General features: G+C 37.4%; 1 protein-coding gene and 1 non-coding gene across 4 annotated transcripts; one reads left to right on the forward strand and one right to left on the reverse strand.

The window, feature by feature from the left end:
* Positions 1-18591, forward strand: pomp (proteasome maturation protein). 3 transcript variants are annotated; one of them, XM_077508737.1, is made up of 8 exons: positions 1-18; positions 10951-10976; positions 11157-11256; positions 15696-15793; positions 15870-15930; positions 16090-16191; positions 16282-16403; positions 18507-18591. In XM_077508737.1, exons 1-8 carry the CDS (start codon positions 16-18, stop codon positions 18574-18576), a joined length of 582 nt encoding a protein of 193 aa, XP_077364863.1. In that variant the 5' UTR covers positions 1-15; the 3' UTR covers positions 18577-18591. The 3 variants fall into 3 exon arrangements, with proteins under 3 accessions (XP_077364863.1, XP_077364864.1, XP_077364865.1); XM_077508738.1 differs by lacking the exon at positions 18507-18591 and adding an exon at positions 16453-16638 and having other exon boundaries at positions 16282-16375; XM_077508739.1 differs by lacking the exons at positions 1-18; positions 10951-10976; positions 11157-11256 and adding an exon at positions 15319-15411.
* On the reverse strand, positions 15051-15122 carry trnac-gca (transfer RNA cysteine (anticodon GCA)). Its single transcript has one exon. It is a non-coding gene; the product is annotated as a tRNA-Cys (tRNA).
* Positions 18592-20068: the final 1477 nt, after the last annotated feature.

Consider the following 20068-nt stretch of genomic DNA (forward strand, 5'->3'; position numbering starts at 1 on the left):
TACGTGCGTAAGGAAATGGTACAAGCTTCAAATCACTTCATTCATTATTAGGTTATATTATGCAGATATGTATTCATTCCCAAATGTGTGGCCAAATGTTTGTGTGACACTGAAAGCATTTTTAGTAATGCAGATCCCCACACAGTCAAATGGAATTAAAATGTCCGAAGTTTTCACACATTGTGTCCTGCATGACAATCCAACTCGTTTCCTGCATTATAGTGCAGGATATATTGAATAGTGCTACGACCACATTAACGAAATTAACTGCATTGGCTGCGGTCGGACCCCATGGGGGACAAAAGGAAGGAAGATCAGCGCTCATGACCTTCCAATCAACGTGCACAATTATTGCATCACGCTCAAAATACCACCACTAAGTTTTGTTCTACGGAATGGGAGAACGACGAGTCTGTTATAGAAATGAAAGAGACTTCACTGGAAAGAGATCCCAAAATAACACATAATCACATGCTAATGACTATATTGCAGGTTTCCCTGTGCTCGTGTAAATTCAATTTCACACAATCGTGCCTATTAGACTAATGAAAAACTCAAAATTGCCCACTAAGCGGGTGACTTTGCAGTTTGCAGGTCAAAATTTGGATTTCGCGCCTCATTAAAACACATTGAAAAAACAAATCTGAGAATCACAGAGTTTGAAGTTTTTTTTAACTGTGGAGACTTTCCCACTTGCGCCAGCTAGCTAGTAACAAATCTTCACTGGCTACTAGTGTAGCTAAACACATTGCAAACTTGCTCCTGAGTTGGCGGCGAATAAGCCACATATCTAAAAAGTATTGTTCAGACTATGAGATGATGAGGAAAGATGGAGAAGTCATGCTAATTGCTACGCTAACCTAGCACTGACACGGCTAGCGCGTTTAACACCGAACTGAAGTCTTTGGAGTGATCAAATCCACATTTCACAGATATCTGTCTGGAACTGCGTTAACGTGGAGAACATCCAACACTGAACAACATAATAGCAGGCAAATTAAGACATGTTTGGATTCCAGAGAGAAAGTCTAGTTGCGAAACTGAACTACAAACGGAAATGAATTACGTTAGTCCATGCCGAACATATATTAATAAGTGGTTAACATTATATCGATTGAAAGGGTACAACTCGGAAAATAATCCATCCATTAGATTTGCTTTTGCGTTTCATTCTAACTTCACTCAAGAGGAATAGTCAACTGGCATAAAAAATATACAAGTAGTTAGCATAAACTTGTTAGGCATTAAAAGTGATGCTTATATAAGTGATTTTTAACCCCTGCCCAAACTATGAATCTTGTTTCAGAATTATGGTTGGATCAATTTGTTTTGAATCAATAATCATCACAATTCAACTGCTGCGTGACCTTTTACAAATATCATGTACCATCCATAATCATCCTATTTTGTTAGGATCGCTTATTGACGTCAACTTGTTGGACGGTTGGATGGATAGACGCATGTGTGGCAATTATACAGTAATACACACGTAATACACACGATCACATGTAGCAAACATGTTGTGCTAAATTTCCATTGCATTGCTTGTATAATTGATAAATACAAAATCAGGTGTTTGATCAAAGCTCCACTTCTTGAGATGAAATCTATTTAGAAATGTTGATTATGCTGTTTCGCTCCACGTTCTCACAATTAAGGCATAGATATGATCATCTTATTTAAGTGCAGTTTTTGCTTGACTTGCTGATATGTTTGTTTGGAGTTAAGCAATTAAATATGTGTTTCAATATGCACTGATGATGTTCTGTATGTTTTGTCTCTGCGACACTAATGAGGAAAACTTGGGAAAGTTGAACAAAAACGTGTACCATACTCAATCAACAAATTCCATCAGATCACTGACCTCTAGCAGACCAAATGTACTGTGTAATGTCTCGCTACTGCAAATTAAAGTCCTGTCAGTTGGGGGCCCTTGTGTGTTGTCACTTGGAAGACTGTGTTGTTTAAGGCAAAGCTTGGGCCAGAAAGAAAAGATGTTTTTTTTTTTTTTTTTTTTTTTTTTTTTTTAAATCTCATTGCCATTGGTAGGTAGTTGGTATTCACTGTGGGTCGCCTGCAGAGCCAGTAAATCCAATTCTAGGTCCAAAGGTGCATCTTTGTGAAGACTGGAAAATCACAATCACATTATTCACCCACATTAACAATGAGAGGCCATTAAATGATCTTACAGTCTAGGAAAGGGATAACAAAACAACCCAAAGACTCATTTTAGTCCGCTGTGTTGTGGCGGAGGCTATAAAAGCTATTTACCTTGCCTTTTCCTTGGGTCAGTCAACCCACACTTGACCTAACTTGCTCTCTGAAACGAGACCGTTTCGCCTGCACAATTAAAGAACATACGGACACAAAGGCAGGAACTTAACTAAGCATAATGTCTTACTCACCATACTGTTGTTTTACAAAACACTGGTGCATTTTGTGGGAAACAGGACGCTGGTTGGAAGCAAGTAGTTCAGGTTCCTATTTACTTTACAAGTTGACATACAGTATATAATGTAGGATGATCACCTATTTTTAGGTGAAATTATGTTAATTCAAGATACTTGTGCCCTGAGTTTGTTTACTTTTATATTTTCAGCTTTCAAAAGTAGCATGGTGTAAACCAGGATGTCATGTTTAGTTATTGTAGTCCCGTCATACTAACTATATCGAAAAAAAGAGAAAGTAGTCGGATGAATATGTGCAATACGAATGTACATGTATAATGGAATGTATTGTGTTCCACAGGGTTCAATTCCGGGGCCCCTAGTGTTTTCATTGGTATCTGCTGCCCCTGGGTTCCCGTCTTAGCAAAACAGCCGTGGTTGTTTTAAAGTGCTCTATAAATATAGACTCGAGCTGAGTTGATGGGAGTCATCGTCCTAACTACATAATTTACATTGCCAAGTTGAGCAATTCTAGTCCAGCTTTATTAACTACCTAGCAAAAATATATAATTTTCAAGTCAGAAGCAGTAAAAATATGTTTATTCCATGTATTTTAAAATCAATATTTATAATAATTAATTCATTATAATAATGTCACAATTTATTTTAAATAACAAATGCTTACAATATAGAAGTTTTATTTTCTGCCCCCTCGCATGAAACATGAAATCAGTGCAATTTTCTTTGCCTTCGAGGGCCACATAAAATAATGAGTTTGACACCTGCAGTGTGAACGGACATCAACTGTCAATATGATGTAGTTGGGAATAAACTGCAATCACAATAAGTAAGTAAGTAACACACGTACTTTGTTTTGTTTGATCATATCTCATAATTAATCACACGTCATTAGATTGTGTTGTGGCAGATGGCTGAAGTTTTAGATATGACTGACTCAGCCACCAAGGTAGGCACACAAAACATAAAAATTGTGCTTGTCATCATAAGAAAAAGAAGAAAAAAGATCAATTTCACAGTGCTGGGGAAAGTAGTTCCAATCAAACTTCTGCTTCTGACTTGAGAATATATATTTTTTTGACCAACTTAGCGTTCTCCCCCAGGACAAATGTTCTTATGAAAGACATCAATCATTACCTAGCAATGATAAATGGACAAACAGTAATGCTGCAGGCTTATAAATGCAAATTGTTACATGTATGCAGGTCAGCATATTGCAGTATTCAGTCATAAGACAGTGAATTAGACCGATTCTGTGTTACCTTGAATACAGTACGCTTGTCTCCAAGGTTTTACGGAAGCCTTTTGAAGTGTCTCATACAAACACAAAACTATTCAAGGAATGAAAGAGCAGTGAGGCCGATAATGAAAATATTTTCACATTTGTAAACACGCTTCCTTGGATGTTCACGAACAGGTGGACACAAAATTAAATCCCAAACCTTAATCTTGCCGTGACCTCTCTTCAAATATGGATAAAATCTAACCATATCTTTTGTCTGAATGTAAACAGTTTTATTCGTGCGCTGCCCTGCAAAAACTCAAACGTCTCTCCAGCGCAAGTCACAAACAAGCCTTTCGTTATTTGAAAGCCCATCATGCTTGAATGGCTTCTTTTGGTTGTGTACAGTCACAGTTCCCATGTGCTTTTTGCACATGGAGGTCCCAACCCACTGACTCGTGCATAACAACTGGTGGCCTTCTTGAGGGCGTGACCTTTCTTATTCATTGCTGGTCAAACGTGTGGTGATGGGAAAGTACAGTAATGAGACAGTTTATGCTGGCAGAGGCTACTCCTGCTGTTGAAGCATTGTGTTGAAGTGTGTGAGTACGTGTGAGTGTGTGCGTGTCAGGATGTGGAATAATGAGCCAAAGTCTACCTGCTGGGTTCAAATGACCCCTGCACAACAAGCCAACATGTCGGACTGAATTGTGTGCGTTAGACAAAATGGCCCACATGCGGCATACTTAATGGGCACTTCATTAGGTAAGGCAAGTCGAGTAATACGTGTATACTAGGGGTGTCACGATTCGCCAACTCCACGATTCGATTTAAATTTCGATTTTGGGGTCACGATTCGATTTTTTTTTCGATTTTTTTTTTTTTTTTTTTCCGCTCCCCCACTTTATAACACAGAGGCATATGCTTCTGTAGGCTAAGGCTAGTCTATGATCATTGGTTCTATTCATTGTACAGTAAATCTTATTTCAAAAGATCGGCTACATATAGGTGATGCAATTTCCATATTATTTTTGTGTAAATTTATGTAATATATGATAATTGACATTAGGCAGGAATGATCAAATTCAAAGAATTTATTTACAATATAAAGTTAACCGTCTTGTTCTTACTGAAGTGTAAAATAAAAAATAAAAAAACAAAAACAAAAAGTCACAGTGGGTGCCTGCCATCTATTGACTGTTTTTGGTTACAACAGTGTGCTGTGCGTTCCTCTTAAAATAATGTGCAATGTGCAACAACAACAAAAAATATATTGTATCCAAAGTCATGGAACAAATACAGCCTGAACAAACTATATCCCAACATTTACAGTTGCTGGGCATACTGTAGCGTGGTTCAAGTACACTAATTAAATGTTTGAATCCAGCGTTTTCCAAGGCTGCAGGTCTGCTGCTATAAATAGACCTATGGATCTGGCGTTTCGCGCGAGCTGAAGTGTGTGGAAGTTTCACTGTAAATGAGGATGAAATAGTTGGTTGGACCGTTGTTTTCCCACTTCTAGTTGAATTTGATAAATCTAAATCTTTGTGATGCCTGCGTAAATGTCCCGTCATGTTTGTCGTGTTTCCCGTTGTTACGGCTGGCGGCTCGGGCCATTCAGTTTGAATGCGCCAGCGCGACACTCTGATTGGAGGACTGTGCCAGCGCGACACTCCGATTGGACGACTGTGCCAGCGCGACACTCCGATTGGACGACTGTGCCAGCGCGACGCTATTGTGTATCCGTGTATTATACCCCTATTGGTTACTGTTGTTTCTCCTCCGTTCTGTCAGTTCTGTCAAATGCGGTTATTATTTGTTCACCTTCCACTTTCACTCCCTTGTCAAACCCCTGCCTGAAATTTCAATTAAAACTACTCAGATGTTAAAGTCGACCCGTGTTTATCTACTCTATATTTTCTGTTATTGTGTTACTTCCCTTCCCCTTGACGAGCCGGGCGTAACACCGTGGCCGAGTACAGTACGCGCACATAGCATATCTTGCAACTGTGGTCTTTTTATCGACAACGTGAACGTTGTCGACATAACTCACCGGGAACGCAAAATGTTTCCAAACTGGTGACGAGAGAAGCGGGAGCGGCTTGAAGCACCATTGCTGTGTCTGTCCGCGCTTGCCATCATGACTGCAGGAGAAGTCAGCTAACAAGTGCCGTTAGCTAGTAGCTGAATGGCTGCGTCTCATTTGCTTTCCTGGGAGGTGGCGGTGGCGGCGGTGGCGGCGGTGGCGGCGGGCGCGGGGTGGGGGGGCATCGAATCGTGTGTCCTCTCTTCTATTTCGATGCTCGAAATCGTGACGTAATTTCGATCGATTTCGATAAAAAATCGAAATCGTGACACCCTTAGTGTATACTGCATAATACAAAGTCAAAACACTATAATGTTGGAACTTGTAATTGTGTACTCTATAGACACTTCTGGTAGACAACAACTCAAGATGTAAATCCAACATTTTGAGAGAAAGTATACAGTATCAATTATATATCTCTTAAAACCATGGAGATTACTTTTGTCTCCTATTCAGAGTTATTATTATTATTATTATTATTATTATTATTATTATTAGTGTTGTGATGATAATGAAAATGACGATGTAATGATGATGATTATTGTTATGATGATGATGATTCTGATTATTGTTATGATGATCTGATGATTGTTATTACTGTATTGTTCTGATGATGATGATGATTTACGATTATTGTTGTGGTTCGTCGTGATGGTGATGATGATGATGATGATGATGTTGATTTGTGTTGGAATTAATGGTATCGGCATATGTTACTTGTGACTACTCACCGATACCGATACCACTGTTTTAATGCAGTATCGGCATCTCTGCCAATACCAGTATCGGTATTGGAACAACACTAGTTATGATGATGATGATGATATGATGATGATTCTTATTATTATTGTTATGATGGTAATGATTCTTATTATTACTGTATTCTTATGATGATGATGATGATTACCGACATTGTACCATTTTGTGAGTCTGCTGTTATCTGCAGTTACATCCAAACAATCTGAAATGAACATCAAATGTCAAACAATTACCAATAAACTGGCACAATACGTTTCCACCTACATGAGTTGTGGTTTTTCTTACTTATTCAAATCTCATTTGTTCCGAATGAATAACAGTGGCCACTTCTCTATTAGACACGTCAAGTAGATGTGTGTGCAGTGTTGTGAACTATAGAGGCCTCTCTTTTTTTCTTTTTTTTTTCACACTCGTGAGGGGAAAAAAAAAAGACTGTAGGTAGCTGAAATGACATTCTTAATAGGCAAGTCGGAAGGGAACAGTGGAATAAAATCAACAATGAAATATCGCATTCAATTAAACAGGCACTCAATATGGAATTTGAATATGTTGTGTTGTGTAGAAATGTCAACTAAGGAAAGAAATGTTATGCATTGCCCTTTTCAATGAAATATTTCAAATAACATTTTCTCCTGATAGTTCTTTCGGCAGTATTATTGATATATTTTGCCCTCCATCAGAGAAGGACTTAGAGAAAAGGCATGACTTGATGTACTTCATACTTCAGGTTATGGCGACTGACTGTATAATTAAAGAAAGGTTAAAATGTGGCATTATAGCACAGCCAACCAACATCATGGTGATGGTGTACTACATGCTGTTGCATCTTGGCAAGTTATCATACGATTCCTTTTGCCCTCAGTCTTTATTTAGTCTAATTCCTACTGCAGTGTTTTGAATAGGGATGGGCGAGTACCGATACCAGGTATCGGTATCGGGCCGATACCAGCCTTTTTTCAAGTACTCGAGTACTCGTGACGCAGACGAGTACAAACGACCGATGACAGAGGGGGGAAGACGTTAAGTGAGTCCTCCTTGCCTGTAACTAGCGCTAGCTTGCAGCAGTTTTTCACCAAAACTTCACCGGTTTGGAAATACTTCAAAATTGTGAATCTTAAACTAAAAGAGCATTTTTGTGTTTTATTTTGAGCGTTAAGACTATTGAAGACTTGTCAAAATTAAAGGAATATATTTGTTTAAAAATATCTTTTAGTGTTTTTTATATATATATTTTTTGGTTTGTCAAATGTACTACTGGTATCGGCAGTTTGTATCGGTGAGTACTGAGGGTCTGAGTATCGGTATCGGTCTGAAAAAAAGTGGTATCGAACATCCCTAGTTTTGAATATGATTTTTATTCAAAGTGATCTATCTGAGGTCCTTTAATTAATCCAGCCATCACTTCAATGCTCCACCAAGCTCAAAAGTAACATGTAATGTATGTATTTTTATCGTAACAGCCATTGATTGCAACAGCCTATCGAAGGCCAATTAACAGAAATGACCTAGAAAAGTGTCATCCATTGTGGTGCGGGTGGATTTTAATCACGTCTTATGACGAAAAAGCAGCCTCTAACCACTTTCGAGCACTTTAATTAATTGTATCAGCCTGACTGTCAAATCTCCCACAGGGACTCATATCTGCTGTTGAAGACAATAACAACCTTGAAGTGCCATTAAAAAAAAAAAAAAAAAAAAAAAAAAGACGATCCACCTTGTATTAAACCTATAGTAAATGACAAGGAGGAAGGTAAAAAATAAAAATATCACAAAATTTGTCCCCAAAGCTTATTACTGAAGTGATGACATTAATCATGCCTCTTACTTAATTCAATGCATCAAAATTATATAACAGGTCATTGTGTATTTGTCACACTGCGCTTACGCCAGAATATGTTTGCATCTTTTTTTGTGTATTTTGATCAGTTAATTGGCAAGAGAATCCATCAAGGGTTGAGGCAAGATTTCAATCTCTTGCATTTTTAATGCTTTGTTAATGAAAGTACATACGCAAATATGTCATTATTTTATGTACAGTATTACTGTAATAAACACTGTAAAATACTATTTCTTGTCTGCAAGAGGAAACACTGTTCAGAAAAGTGACAGGACATGATCTGTTGAAATTAATGTCACATTTTATCTTGTAAAGAGCAAAAATGTTTTTTTTGTTTTTTTGTTTTTTTGTTTTTTTGTTTTTTTACCCAGCATCCCAAAATTCCAACAATGATAAAGTGTTCAAATGAAATAAAATGGCTCTTTTTGTGCATTTAAATTAAATGCTAGAGAGCAGAGACTCGCCTCATTTAAATAATTCCAAGAATACAACAACCCAGCTGTTTGCATTTCAGGGAAATATATTAGCACTTCCCAGAAATTGCATTTGGGAGTCCTCACCTGTTTTTCCTAAGCCTAAACTGCATAACGGCTGACATATTATATGATTCAGGCAGATTAGTGGCTTGCAATAACACAATGTGTGGTGGTCTCCATCCATTAACCTACAATGATATAATCCTTCTTTGCCCTCCTTTATTCTACAGCTGCATTGTTGTGTGACAGTTTTGAGATTATAGTATCGTATGTATGATAGATATTCTAATGCCGTTCCTTTGCACAACGCGGGCTTGGCTATATCAGCAGTTTATGTGCAATGAGAGCCACGCACGCATGCATGCACGTCAGCGTATAAAAAGCCCCAAAGAGCAAAACTGCTGAACTATGTTTGGCATTAGTGGACATCACATTAAAAAAGTGGGCTAAAAATGTTGAATTCAACCAAAATATACTTCATAATTGATTCTGAATGTCAATTTCTTTCCAGCGTACTAATGTAGCCGTGATTCATGAATATTTATGGTGGGAAGTATTTGGTTCTAAAATATGTATGATCTGTATCGTACATGACATGGCAGGAAATTATCTGCTATCATGTTGATGAAAGTATAATTATACAATATGGATTTTTTAATGTGTGTTTTTTTTTTTTTTTTTTTTTTTTAAAGGTTATGTTATATAAAGGAAATCTCCCACTTATAGCCCCATATTTCAATGAAAGGTTTAGAGGTTGAAACGCTTCAGATAGCAAAATCCACCTGTTTTTATCCATGTCTAGCGGCAGCCATTTTGACACTTGCTGTCGGCTGAAAATGACATCACGGTTGCCTAGGACTCAAGTAATGACCCAATCACGCCTCAGCTTGCAAATGTCACGTGTCCAAACTCAGAAAACAGGTGAACCGTGATTGGTCGTTACCTGAGTTCTGAGCAACTTTGATGTCATGTTCCGGCGACAGCACGTAGCAAAATGGCCGCCCCCTGGGAGAGATCAAAACGTGGATTTTGCTGCGTAATTTATAGTCCACAAATTCAATATGAATCTGAATGCCATGTTTAAACATTTAAAAACAAACAAACAGATAAACAAATCTGCAATTCTGAAATTTAGTGCCCCCCCCCATTATGTGCATTAATTATGCATTCTAAACATGAAAACATTATTCACACAGTAGCTGAGTTCCAGATACTTAAAAGGATACTTCACTTATTTAGCCGATTATAGCAATAAAAAGTTAATATTTTGTCCATAATTAATTTGATACTTTAATTATTTTTCACATACAAATAGTCCCTTTTAAAAACACATTTTGCAACTTGCTGTCAACTGAAAATGACATCACAAGGGCTCAGGTAACCAATCACAGCTCACCTGTTTTCTAGGTTTGGTCATGTGACATTCACAAGCTGAGCTGTGATTGGTTACTTGAGCCTTTGTGATGTCATTTTCAGTCGACAGCAAGTTGCAAAATGTGTTTTTAAAGGTACTAATTGTACAAGAAAAATAATGAAAATATCAAATTTATTATAGGCAAAATATTGTTTGACTGCCAAAAATGGCTAAATCAGTAAAATATCCCTTTAAAAAGAGATTCAGAAAACCTTTTTTTGCAGCTACTTTTCAGACCACTGGTTCCAGAAGTGACACACTGACTACTTCTACTATTTAAATCTTCAAGCTTCCCCAGCTTTGAGCAAGAGTGTTAATCTAGAACAATGAAGGAAGCCATGAATCAGGCAGCTAAAAATAATGGACGTGTGTTGAACGCAAGCGCGTATGCGTGCTACTGATATCTGAAATTGTGAAGTCATTTGGCTGAAGTTGGTGGTCCATGCAGAAATACAACAAAAGCTAGGAAGCACCTGCTCTCAAAACGCACAACATTCACAAATCAACACGTGACTGTGCACAGCAAAGAGCTAGCTGATAAACTCACAGTGATGGATGGACTGCGTTGAATGCTTGAATTTTGTAATTATGTCCTTGGAGGATTCATAATCCATTTTTGGCACGTTTTATTTATCTTTTACATTGGCGAAGTTATAACAGTTCTTCTGAACAGTCTTGCAATGTAACAAACACTGCATTGCTGTAAAGTACAATTTTCATGTATCTGTCTGTGTTTTACTTTTTTATTTAGATTTCACACAACATATCCAGCAGCAGGTGAGTGTCTACCATAACGACTACAATGTTAAATTCAGTGGTGGTGATGCAATATATTATTTTCAGATAAGCTATTTGACAAATACATATATCAATATTGGCATTCAAAAACTCAGAAGAAGCACATCATCCATCCATCCATCCATCCATCCATTTTCTTGACTGCTTATTCCTCACAAGGGTCGCGGGGGGTACCGGGCGCCTATCTCAGCTGGCTCTGGGCAGTTGGCGGGGGACACCCTGGACTGGTTGCCAGCCAATCGCAGAGAAGCACATCAAGGTATCTTTTATTTACTTACATTAAACCAGTGAAGTCAAATGATCTTGTTGTTTAGGCTAACGGATGCTAGCTAACTTTGCTCATTAGCCAACACATCAACGAAGTGAACTAAAACTAAATTAAGAATGAAAACAATCAGCATTTAAAATACTCTCTTAAAATTACTTTTACTTTCGATACTTAAGCACATTTTGCACATTTTGAGTAACTTTAGAACAAATGTTTTCTGTGTTCCACTGCAATTAGCGATTTTGATCCTGCCCCTACAAACCTCTTTGTATGGAAGCCCAAAAGTGTCAAAATTCAAGAAATAAAAACGCCATTTTGAAATAACTATCCTTTTGATAAGTAACAGACCATTATGTGATAGGGGCCTTAAATTGTACAATGGGGTGTTAGTATTATTATGAAAAGTGTTCATACTAATCTTTAATATGTAACAAATATTTTATTTTGATTAACTATTTCGTAATGATTACTTTAACAATGTCATACTTTTTGAAAGTAATGACATTTAATTTATTTTTCAAGGTTTTATCTTCTTTTTTTCTTTTTTCTTTTTTTTGTTTTTATTTCATAATGTCCTTTTCCACAATGGTCTTCTATTATACATAATGGCGTTTTACAGCTGAATAAAAACTGACTTAGTAAAAACAAAAAAGTTTTCTTATCTTGTAAAACCTTGAAAATAAAGTAAATGTCATTATGATGATGTTAAAATAATCATTATGAAATATTAAAGAATAGTATAACACTTTTCATAATAATACTAACACCTCATTTTACAATTTAATGGCCATATTACATAATTGACTAATCAAAAGGATAGTTATTTCAAAATGGCGTTTTTATTTATCGAATTTAGACACTTATGGGCTTCCATAACTTTGATGCAGAACAGAATGTCCTACGTTTCATCACGAAAGCTCGGCCAGGATTTCTAGTTGAAAAATCAACTTCTTCATCTTCAAAAAAAGATGTTTAAACTTCTGAAGTTCTACTGTATTCCCATGTATTGATCTGTCTAACTGGTAAAGCCTTATATATACATATATATATATATATATATATATATATATATATATATATATATAGCTAGATTAAGTTACACATTTTAAAATAGCTTAATTAAACCAAGTAAAGAAGGAAATGATCTGTTTGTGAAAGGAGCGGTAACGAGGCTGCGGTGTTTACTGCCGGATATTTGTTTACGTTCAATTACATCCTGGTGGAGAACAGGAAGGCTTTATCTAATGAGGCCTGGAATCCAGGCAAGTGACTGTTTAAACGAATTAGAATAATGAACTAAAAGACTCTTCTTTTCTCTGTATGTGTGGGGAATATCTGTCTGTCTATAAATATCTGGTATAATCTCCATCTCATTGTTGAAATTCAAAACTAAAGCTCCTTCTGATTGCTAACGATCTCACTGGGCTCCTGATGTGAACATGGAGACATGATCAGACAACAACCTGGCTGTGATTATTATGAGCGACTTGATTTAATCATGCATGCTGTGATTAGATCCATATATACAATACATAATACAGGGGGTGATTGTAATTCATTTTCCAATCCATCAAGGGCAAAGCACACCTCTTTCCAAAAGTCAGCTGAGTTCAATTTAATGTTACAGTTAATTTAAATTTTTAAGCCGGTCTCCACAAGTACAATAATTAACATTGTTTAAAAAAAAAAAAACATTATCCAATATTGTTGTTGTACACTGTTTCCTGTGGATAAAGCTGCACTCGTCCCCCACAGCTTTGTGGCTTAAGTTCACGAAAAGACAACAGTGACACAAAAAACAAAAAAAACAGACCTCCTTAAATGTCACACGGTGACCCTTCCTGGTGGTCAAAAACATTTTCACATGCCTTAGCAATGACTTCTGAAGGCCCTTTGACGGTGTAAAATCATCGACTCTCAGTATTGCCATCAATATTAAATAATATAGAAGCATACTGCTGTGGTATTTATTTATGTACAGAATACATGGATTGTCACAGCCACTTCCTCAGTCAGCAGAATAACCCAAAACCTCTTGACATTTCTAAAATTGAATGTTACTGATAAGCTCTCTGAGTCAGTGTTTAACAAAACAATAAAATATTTCTACAAGTTCTGTTTGCCAAACGTAGTTGAGTGCACACAACACATAGCAAAACTGCTAACAGCTTAACAGTGGTTACCGGGCAGTCACCAAATGTCACAATTGTATTTGTTTCTTAACATTTAACATTTGTTGATGCGCATTTCTATCCCCCTTTAGGCGTCCCTTTGTTAGCCAATTAGGTCTGGAGTATGTTAAAATGCTACATCGCAGTAGAGGGCAAATACACGGAGCAGTACAGACAGCACCTGACCACCTTACTGACTCTTAAATGGCCGTGTAATTAAATTGATGAAATGCTATCAGAACGTGCTTGTCATCATAAAGAGAGTGTTGCCTTCCTTTCCTTGGTCACTTGCTGCTGTCATGTGCCCGTATGGTGGTACTGCATTGAGAGCAGTTGCAAATATATTCACGATGTATAATGGTGCAAAATGGCTATCGCTAATAAAAGACTCGTTCTTTACATGTGCAAATTTTACTGAATCCATTTAATTTCCCACCCCTTTCAAATGTGACTTGCAGACCTAGGTGATGACATAATGGATGCCGCTGGCTGTAATTCAAAGCTTCAGCCTGGACTCAGGCCACTCTAATCATCACATCACATGAGGGAAAAGAAGATTGGCAGAAAAGTGCTGCATGTTACTCTAAAATACGCCATGAGCTTGCACACGCATACACAATAATGGAACCTGCAGTTTTAATGGACAGTGTCATAAAGGTACTCATTTTATAGTGGCCATGTTGTGCAGCGGTGTCGAAATGCGCTGCATCAGCTGTTTGGTGAGGGGTAAAATGATAAACACCTTTCGGTATGATGCAGTGCAGGTCCACACATAAGAGACCACGGTGATAAAGCAGTGGCATGTTAAGAAGACATTCAAAAGAGGTCAGTGACTCTGCTGACCTGATTTCCTCAGGCAGCTCATAGCTTCAGGTCTGTGAATACCCTGCCACCTCCATTTTGGATTTTAATAATGAATTAACTTGCCACTTTTTGGCCCAATGAGCTGAAAGTAAATTGCAGTGGAAATTGTTTGTGAGTGTGTCCATGCGTGACTGGATCTTCTGTTGTGTGTCACTCTTGTTATTATGAAACATACCAAGATGACACGGCCAGCGTTAATGCGTGTGCATACAGTCTGTAACAATGCAACATGAACAGTGTAAATTTATTGTCTGGTCATTTAAGGTCAGGTGGACCTTAGAAGGATGCATGGCTGGAAAATACTTCACTTCGATTATAGTCAAAATACTATTTAAAAAAAAAAAAAAAACAACTTCATTATTCAATTATCTGATTGTGACTTCCTTGTTACCTAATTAAAAACATTTTTTTAAGTTGAGGGTTTGTTTTTTCTCATAGCTTTATGCTGCCCTCTACTGTTGTCCTTTCGAAATGACAGGCTACGGTACATGTACTGTACGATATTCAGCACAGTAGTAATGTGCTGTATATATTATGAACTACATCATACGATAAAATGTGCATAAGGGCTCGTTGATTCATGTCGGCGCTCCGTTGTGACTTTGGTGACCTTTTCCCCCACCATTATTAAGATTTTCTTAATTCTACTGTACTTATTTCAATCAAACAGTATTGTATTTTAGTCATCACGCAACTAAATAGACACGTGTTGTAATTATCGTCCCGTTTGCATAAAAAGTATTTCACATGAGGGGGCACCCGGATTTGAACCGGGGACCTCTTGATCTGCAGTCAAATGCTCTACCACTGAGCTATACCCCCTTCCACATTCCCGTTAGTATGCCTTGTCAATATATATTATTGCTACACATTATTAGTATGCCTTGTCAATGTATATTATTGCTATCCAGTATGCTTTTAGAATAAAATATAAAATAATCTTCAACGATTGAAAATAAATCGCAGTCTGGAGCTAAAATATTCGATAAACATTAGAAAAACGATTGAAGCATAACATGTGACGTCATTATAAGTGACCGGATATGACGTTTTGACAAAGCGACACATTTCTGTCGACTGAATTGAAAGTGTAAGTCGTCGAGTCACAATGGTACGATTATTCTCTTTTTGTTGTTGTAAATATGAAGTAATTTTTTTTTAATCTAATGCTATCTTGTAGTTATATAATAATGATTTGTTGGTAATTTTTTTGTAGCCCCTAACGCTGCCGTCCATTTTTTTGTGTCTGTGAATATGATTAGTCACTTTAGCTAGTGCTCGTTAGCTAGCGTTTAACATGCGGGTTGCTTTCTTTAATCTTGGTCGCTCGTTTTATAATTTCGTGTTTAATTCTGCCGCGTAAAAATGCTAACAAATGTATGTCATGAATATCAGAATACTCGAGGTATCCACTCTCAGCTGAAGGACAGCGTACCAGTGGCTGGTTTATGTCCACCGGGGGCTTACGGCGTTCATGATACACTGCGCTATGGGTGAGTTACTGAGCAAGTAATTAGAAATCGCATACTGTAATACGTGCTTATGTATAGTTTGTCGTCTACTGTTTAGCTTCAACAACGTTAAGAGTGAGATCATTCCTACCCACCCATTGGAGCTGTCAGAAAAAAATGTAAGTAGATTTAAATTACAAGTACATGCTAGTATATGAAAGATCATTTTTCATGCTTTTGGTGCTTTTTTTTTTGTGTCAAAAGAATTGGTACAATTGAGCTGTACCTTGATTACATTCCCTTTGAAAGTAAGTCTTTTCTATTGATGTGGTGAATAGTTCCAGCTGAACCAGGACAAGATGAATTTCTCTACCCTGAGAAACATCCAAGGTCTTCATGCCCCACTCAAGTTGCAGATGGAGTATAGGGCAGCGAGACGGGTAATGAGATATTCTTTGTACCTTGACACCTGTGCAGCTTCATATGTCTTATTTCCATTGTTTCCTTTTGATTCCGCTTCCTTGCTCCAGATCCAGCGTCTGCCGTTCTTGCAGAGCTCCAATCTAGCGCTGGATATACTCCGAGGCACTGATGAATCCATCGGCTTTGAGGACATCCTCAATGGTGATGTGCACACAGACTCATTTTCGAGGTCAGAATTGTCATTTTTGTTGCTAACCAGCCATACTTTTTATTTTCAGACCCAACACAGAGTGAAATAATGGGTGAGCCGCACATGATGGTGGAATGCAAGCTGGGGTTGTTTTAGAGATGACAGATTGGTGTTATTGTGTGTTTGTTTAATCGGTTGAAACTGAAGTAGCCGGTATAGTTTTTGTATTATTCCAAACAATTTGACAGTTACAATAAATGTCACTAAAAATGCTCGTCCTATTATTGTTTTGATTTAATTTTGGGGAAGAATGTGTTTAAGGGCATATGAATCAACACTTTTTGTTTTCAGTTTGTGTAAGTTAATCATGGGCTAATGTCTGAAATTCCTTGTTGAATTAATCAACCTGTCTGAAAATACTCATGTAGGAAAATAACAATTTACAGTTTTGGGTCAGGTACACATTTAAGGACAAATTATATGGGTAACTATTCTTAAAGCCCACCACTGGTGTGTGAATGTGAGGCATTGAAAAGCACTTTGGGTACCATATGGTGTGAGTAAAGCACTACATAAAAAGCAGTCCATTTACCATAACACATCTTATGTTAGGTTATTTGTTATTTGAAGACTAAAATCATACTTATACTGTATAATGAATAATAATGAATTTTATTTTGGCTTTTTTTTTTTTTTTTTTTTTTAATTAGGTAAATATGTAGTATGCAAGACTAATAATGCAGATCAGGATTGTTAAAAGGGCCATTCTTTTCACATTTTGTATGTATAGATTGTAAATTTATTCATTTTAGAAAATATAAACCCATGTGGGATTAAGGATTTCTATATGTTTCTTCCACATGATGAAAAGTAGTTTGGCTGACATCCTTGTTCATTCATGAAAGCACAGCACATTATGGTAGTTCACAATTAAGGGACATAGATAAATAAAGCTCAATTGGTTGTTTGAACGTGTCAAATTTAATGGGTAATTTTTCTCTCCCGGGGCTATAGGGGACCTGAGAAAAGAATTTGTAAATTAGAACGTCAAATAAAATGCTGGAGGTCCTAAACGCGGACTAAACAGGTTTCTGACGGGGCTATAGCGCCCTCCAGCGTCGGGTTAGCGCCACTCCTGATAGTAATAATTCACACGTACACGTTTCAATAGAAAGGGGACAGCGAGAAAATAACATAAGAAATATATATAGCAGCACTGAGGATGAATTATAAGAAATTTAAATGTAATCTAAATGTATGGTACGAAACCGTCATGAGATGTACTTTTAATGGAGGGGCAAGAGAAACTATTTCCCACCAAAAGGTTAGTCTAAGCCGGCGATGAGGGAGGGGAGAGAAGAAACGTAGAGGTTCTGAAACTCACTGTAGCAATCAATTGAAATCTCACTGCCATCGGACCAACCACAAGTGCTTTTTAGTTTCAATGTATATAAATGTTAGTAGATGACTACGTATTTAAGTACTGGTGTCAGTAAAATAAACCTTTGAGGAAAAAAAACACCACATGTTATAATATACATTCAAAATCATATCAATATTCATTAGTTTTAATTACAATACCTTATTTTAAGTGAAATAAAGTATAGTATATGTGGGGAATTAGTTACTGGGAATTCTGGGTAAACGCGTCATAATGGTGGTGAGAAGCTTGCCGGATATCCGGAAAACAACGAGAACGAAACAAAGCCGTGTTAATTTTCCCCACTCATTGCAACCTTGTTATTGAAAAAGGATAAGTGATTTTTTTTTAAAGCGAGGACACTTTCTCTGATTTTAAAATAGTCCTCCTGTTTTTATTTTTCTGTAGTTGTCGTCAAGCGAGCTGACCTATTTGCATCACGTCATATATGTTGTTTACAACAATATCCGCCAGGTGACACCATTGAGCCATGCTTGATTACTAGCCCACACTCATTTTGATACCGCGCAATGAACAGGTCCGAAGTAAACAAAAGTTGTATCTATCCAGTCACGGAGGAAAGAAAACACAAATAATGTGAGGATGTAATGCATGTTCAAAATATGCTTTAATGTATAATTCTTGAACAAAACATGTTAACGAGTTTGTGAAACAACTTTCCATCTCAACATACATTTCTCTATACCGTTAATCCCTTTCAGGGTCATTGAGGACAATTGCACACTACATCCTGGATTAGTCACCAGCCAGTTGGGCCTCCAGAGACAATGAACTGTTCATAATTTCACAGAGTGGGCCTGAAGTCAGACAGGTAAGCATTTCTAAGGATAAGATACTGTATCAATATTGATGTTTTTGTAAGGGGTTACCCTTGTAAGCCCAAGGACAACATGCAAGGCCCACACATGAAGACCTGAGTAACGTTAGAGAGAGAGAGAAAATATTTATGACAAGTGAGACCCCACGTTGCAATGACACAAAAGAGTATAGTTTAAATTGGCAGAATTTAAGCTTGTAAAGAAGATTTTTACACTTCTGAGTTTGATAATTAATCCTCTTCAGCCTCACCTCCTTCCATCTTACTACAATGTAAAATTAATGAGTCAGATCTACTGTATATATGGTTTAATTTGCACTCGGCTCCTTACCGTCCCTGTGGTGCTCTGGGTGACACCGGGAGAATTTGGCACATTGGACAGGACACTGACTTGTTTGTCACGAGTGCTCCTTTTTTTTTTTTTTTTTTCCTCTTGCCGCGTGGTAATTGCTCCACAAATCACAATGACTGCTGCAGGGAGTGAAGAGGCAGCAGCAGGCCTCATCGGCGCTCACCATTTGGGAGTGGGTTGCCATGGCCACAGATCCACTTCAACTGGCTGAGAGTGGGATTAGTCTTAATTAACGCTAATGATCAGCCAACTCACATGCAATTCATTGGATTGAGCCTAATGATTTCACTTTGTCATTCGTAACAGCGAATCAATACATTTATTTCCCTTACAGTGCAGCTAAGCTCAAAAATAAAGATTTACTTCGGTTGCTAATTTTGTTTATACCTATGCTTTTTTTTTTTTGTGCCTGTACATTGTACTGAACTCAACACTCAATAATGGCTAAGAACAATGATCTGAGACGACAATAACAAACCTCCCAATTTGTTTAAGCGTACATTCACTGATGCTGTGATTCAAACCATGTCTGTTGCTTTTCTTTATATTACGCAATTTAACGCAGCTTCCCACACATACCTTGTAAAAGAAAGTCCCCCCCGCCCACTCTATCGTCAAATGCCAAACACCCTCCTGGCATTTTGCTTTTGTTTCCACTCGCCATCTGCCACTAAACGGACGTAGGCATCATCTCGTAGATTAACAAAATGTCATCACCTGCCTCCCGGTCTTTCGTTTTCGTCTTTCGTCGACTGAGAGGGGAAAATGCCATCAAATCCAAATTTTCAGCATAACTAATTACTGCTAAGAACTTTAATTATCAGGTTTTTTTTCAGTGACATATGCATGCCTATCCCAGGGGTCAGCAACCTTTCCTGTCAAAAGAGCCATTTTAGACCAAATAAATAACAAAAAAATCTGTCTGGAGCCACAAAACATTTGAACATTGTGATGACTGAAGCAGTGTGTTAATGTTAGACTCGTGTTATTGAGGACCCAAGAGCTAATTAGAGCTGCGCCATAACACAAAAATATGCAGCATCCAAGAATTTTGACTTTTGACAATTGCTCTTTTTTTTTTTTAAATATAAATT

Source organism: Festucalex cinctus, chromosome 20 (genome assembly GCF_051991245.1).
Source record: "Festucalex cinctus isolate MCC-2025b chromosome 20, RoL_Fcin_1.0, whole genome shotgun sequence".
Taxonomy (NCBI): Eukaryota; Metazoa; Chordata; class Actinopteri; order Syngnathiformes; family Syngnathidae; genus Festucalex; species Festucalex cinctus.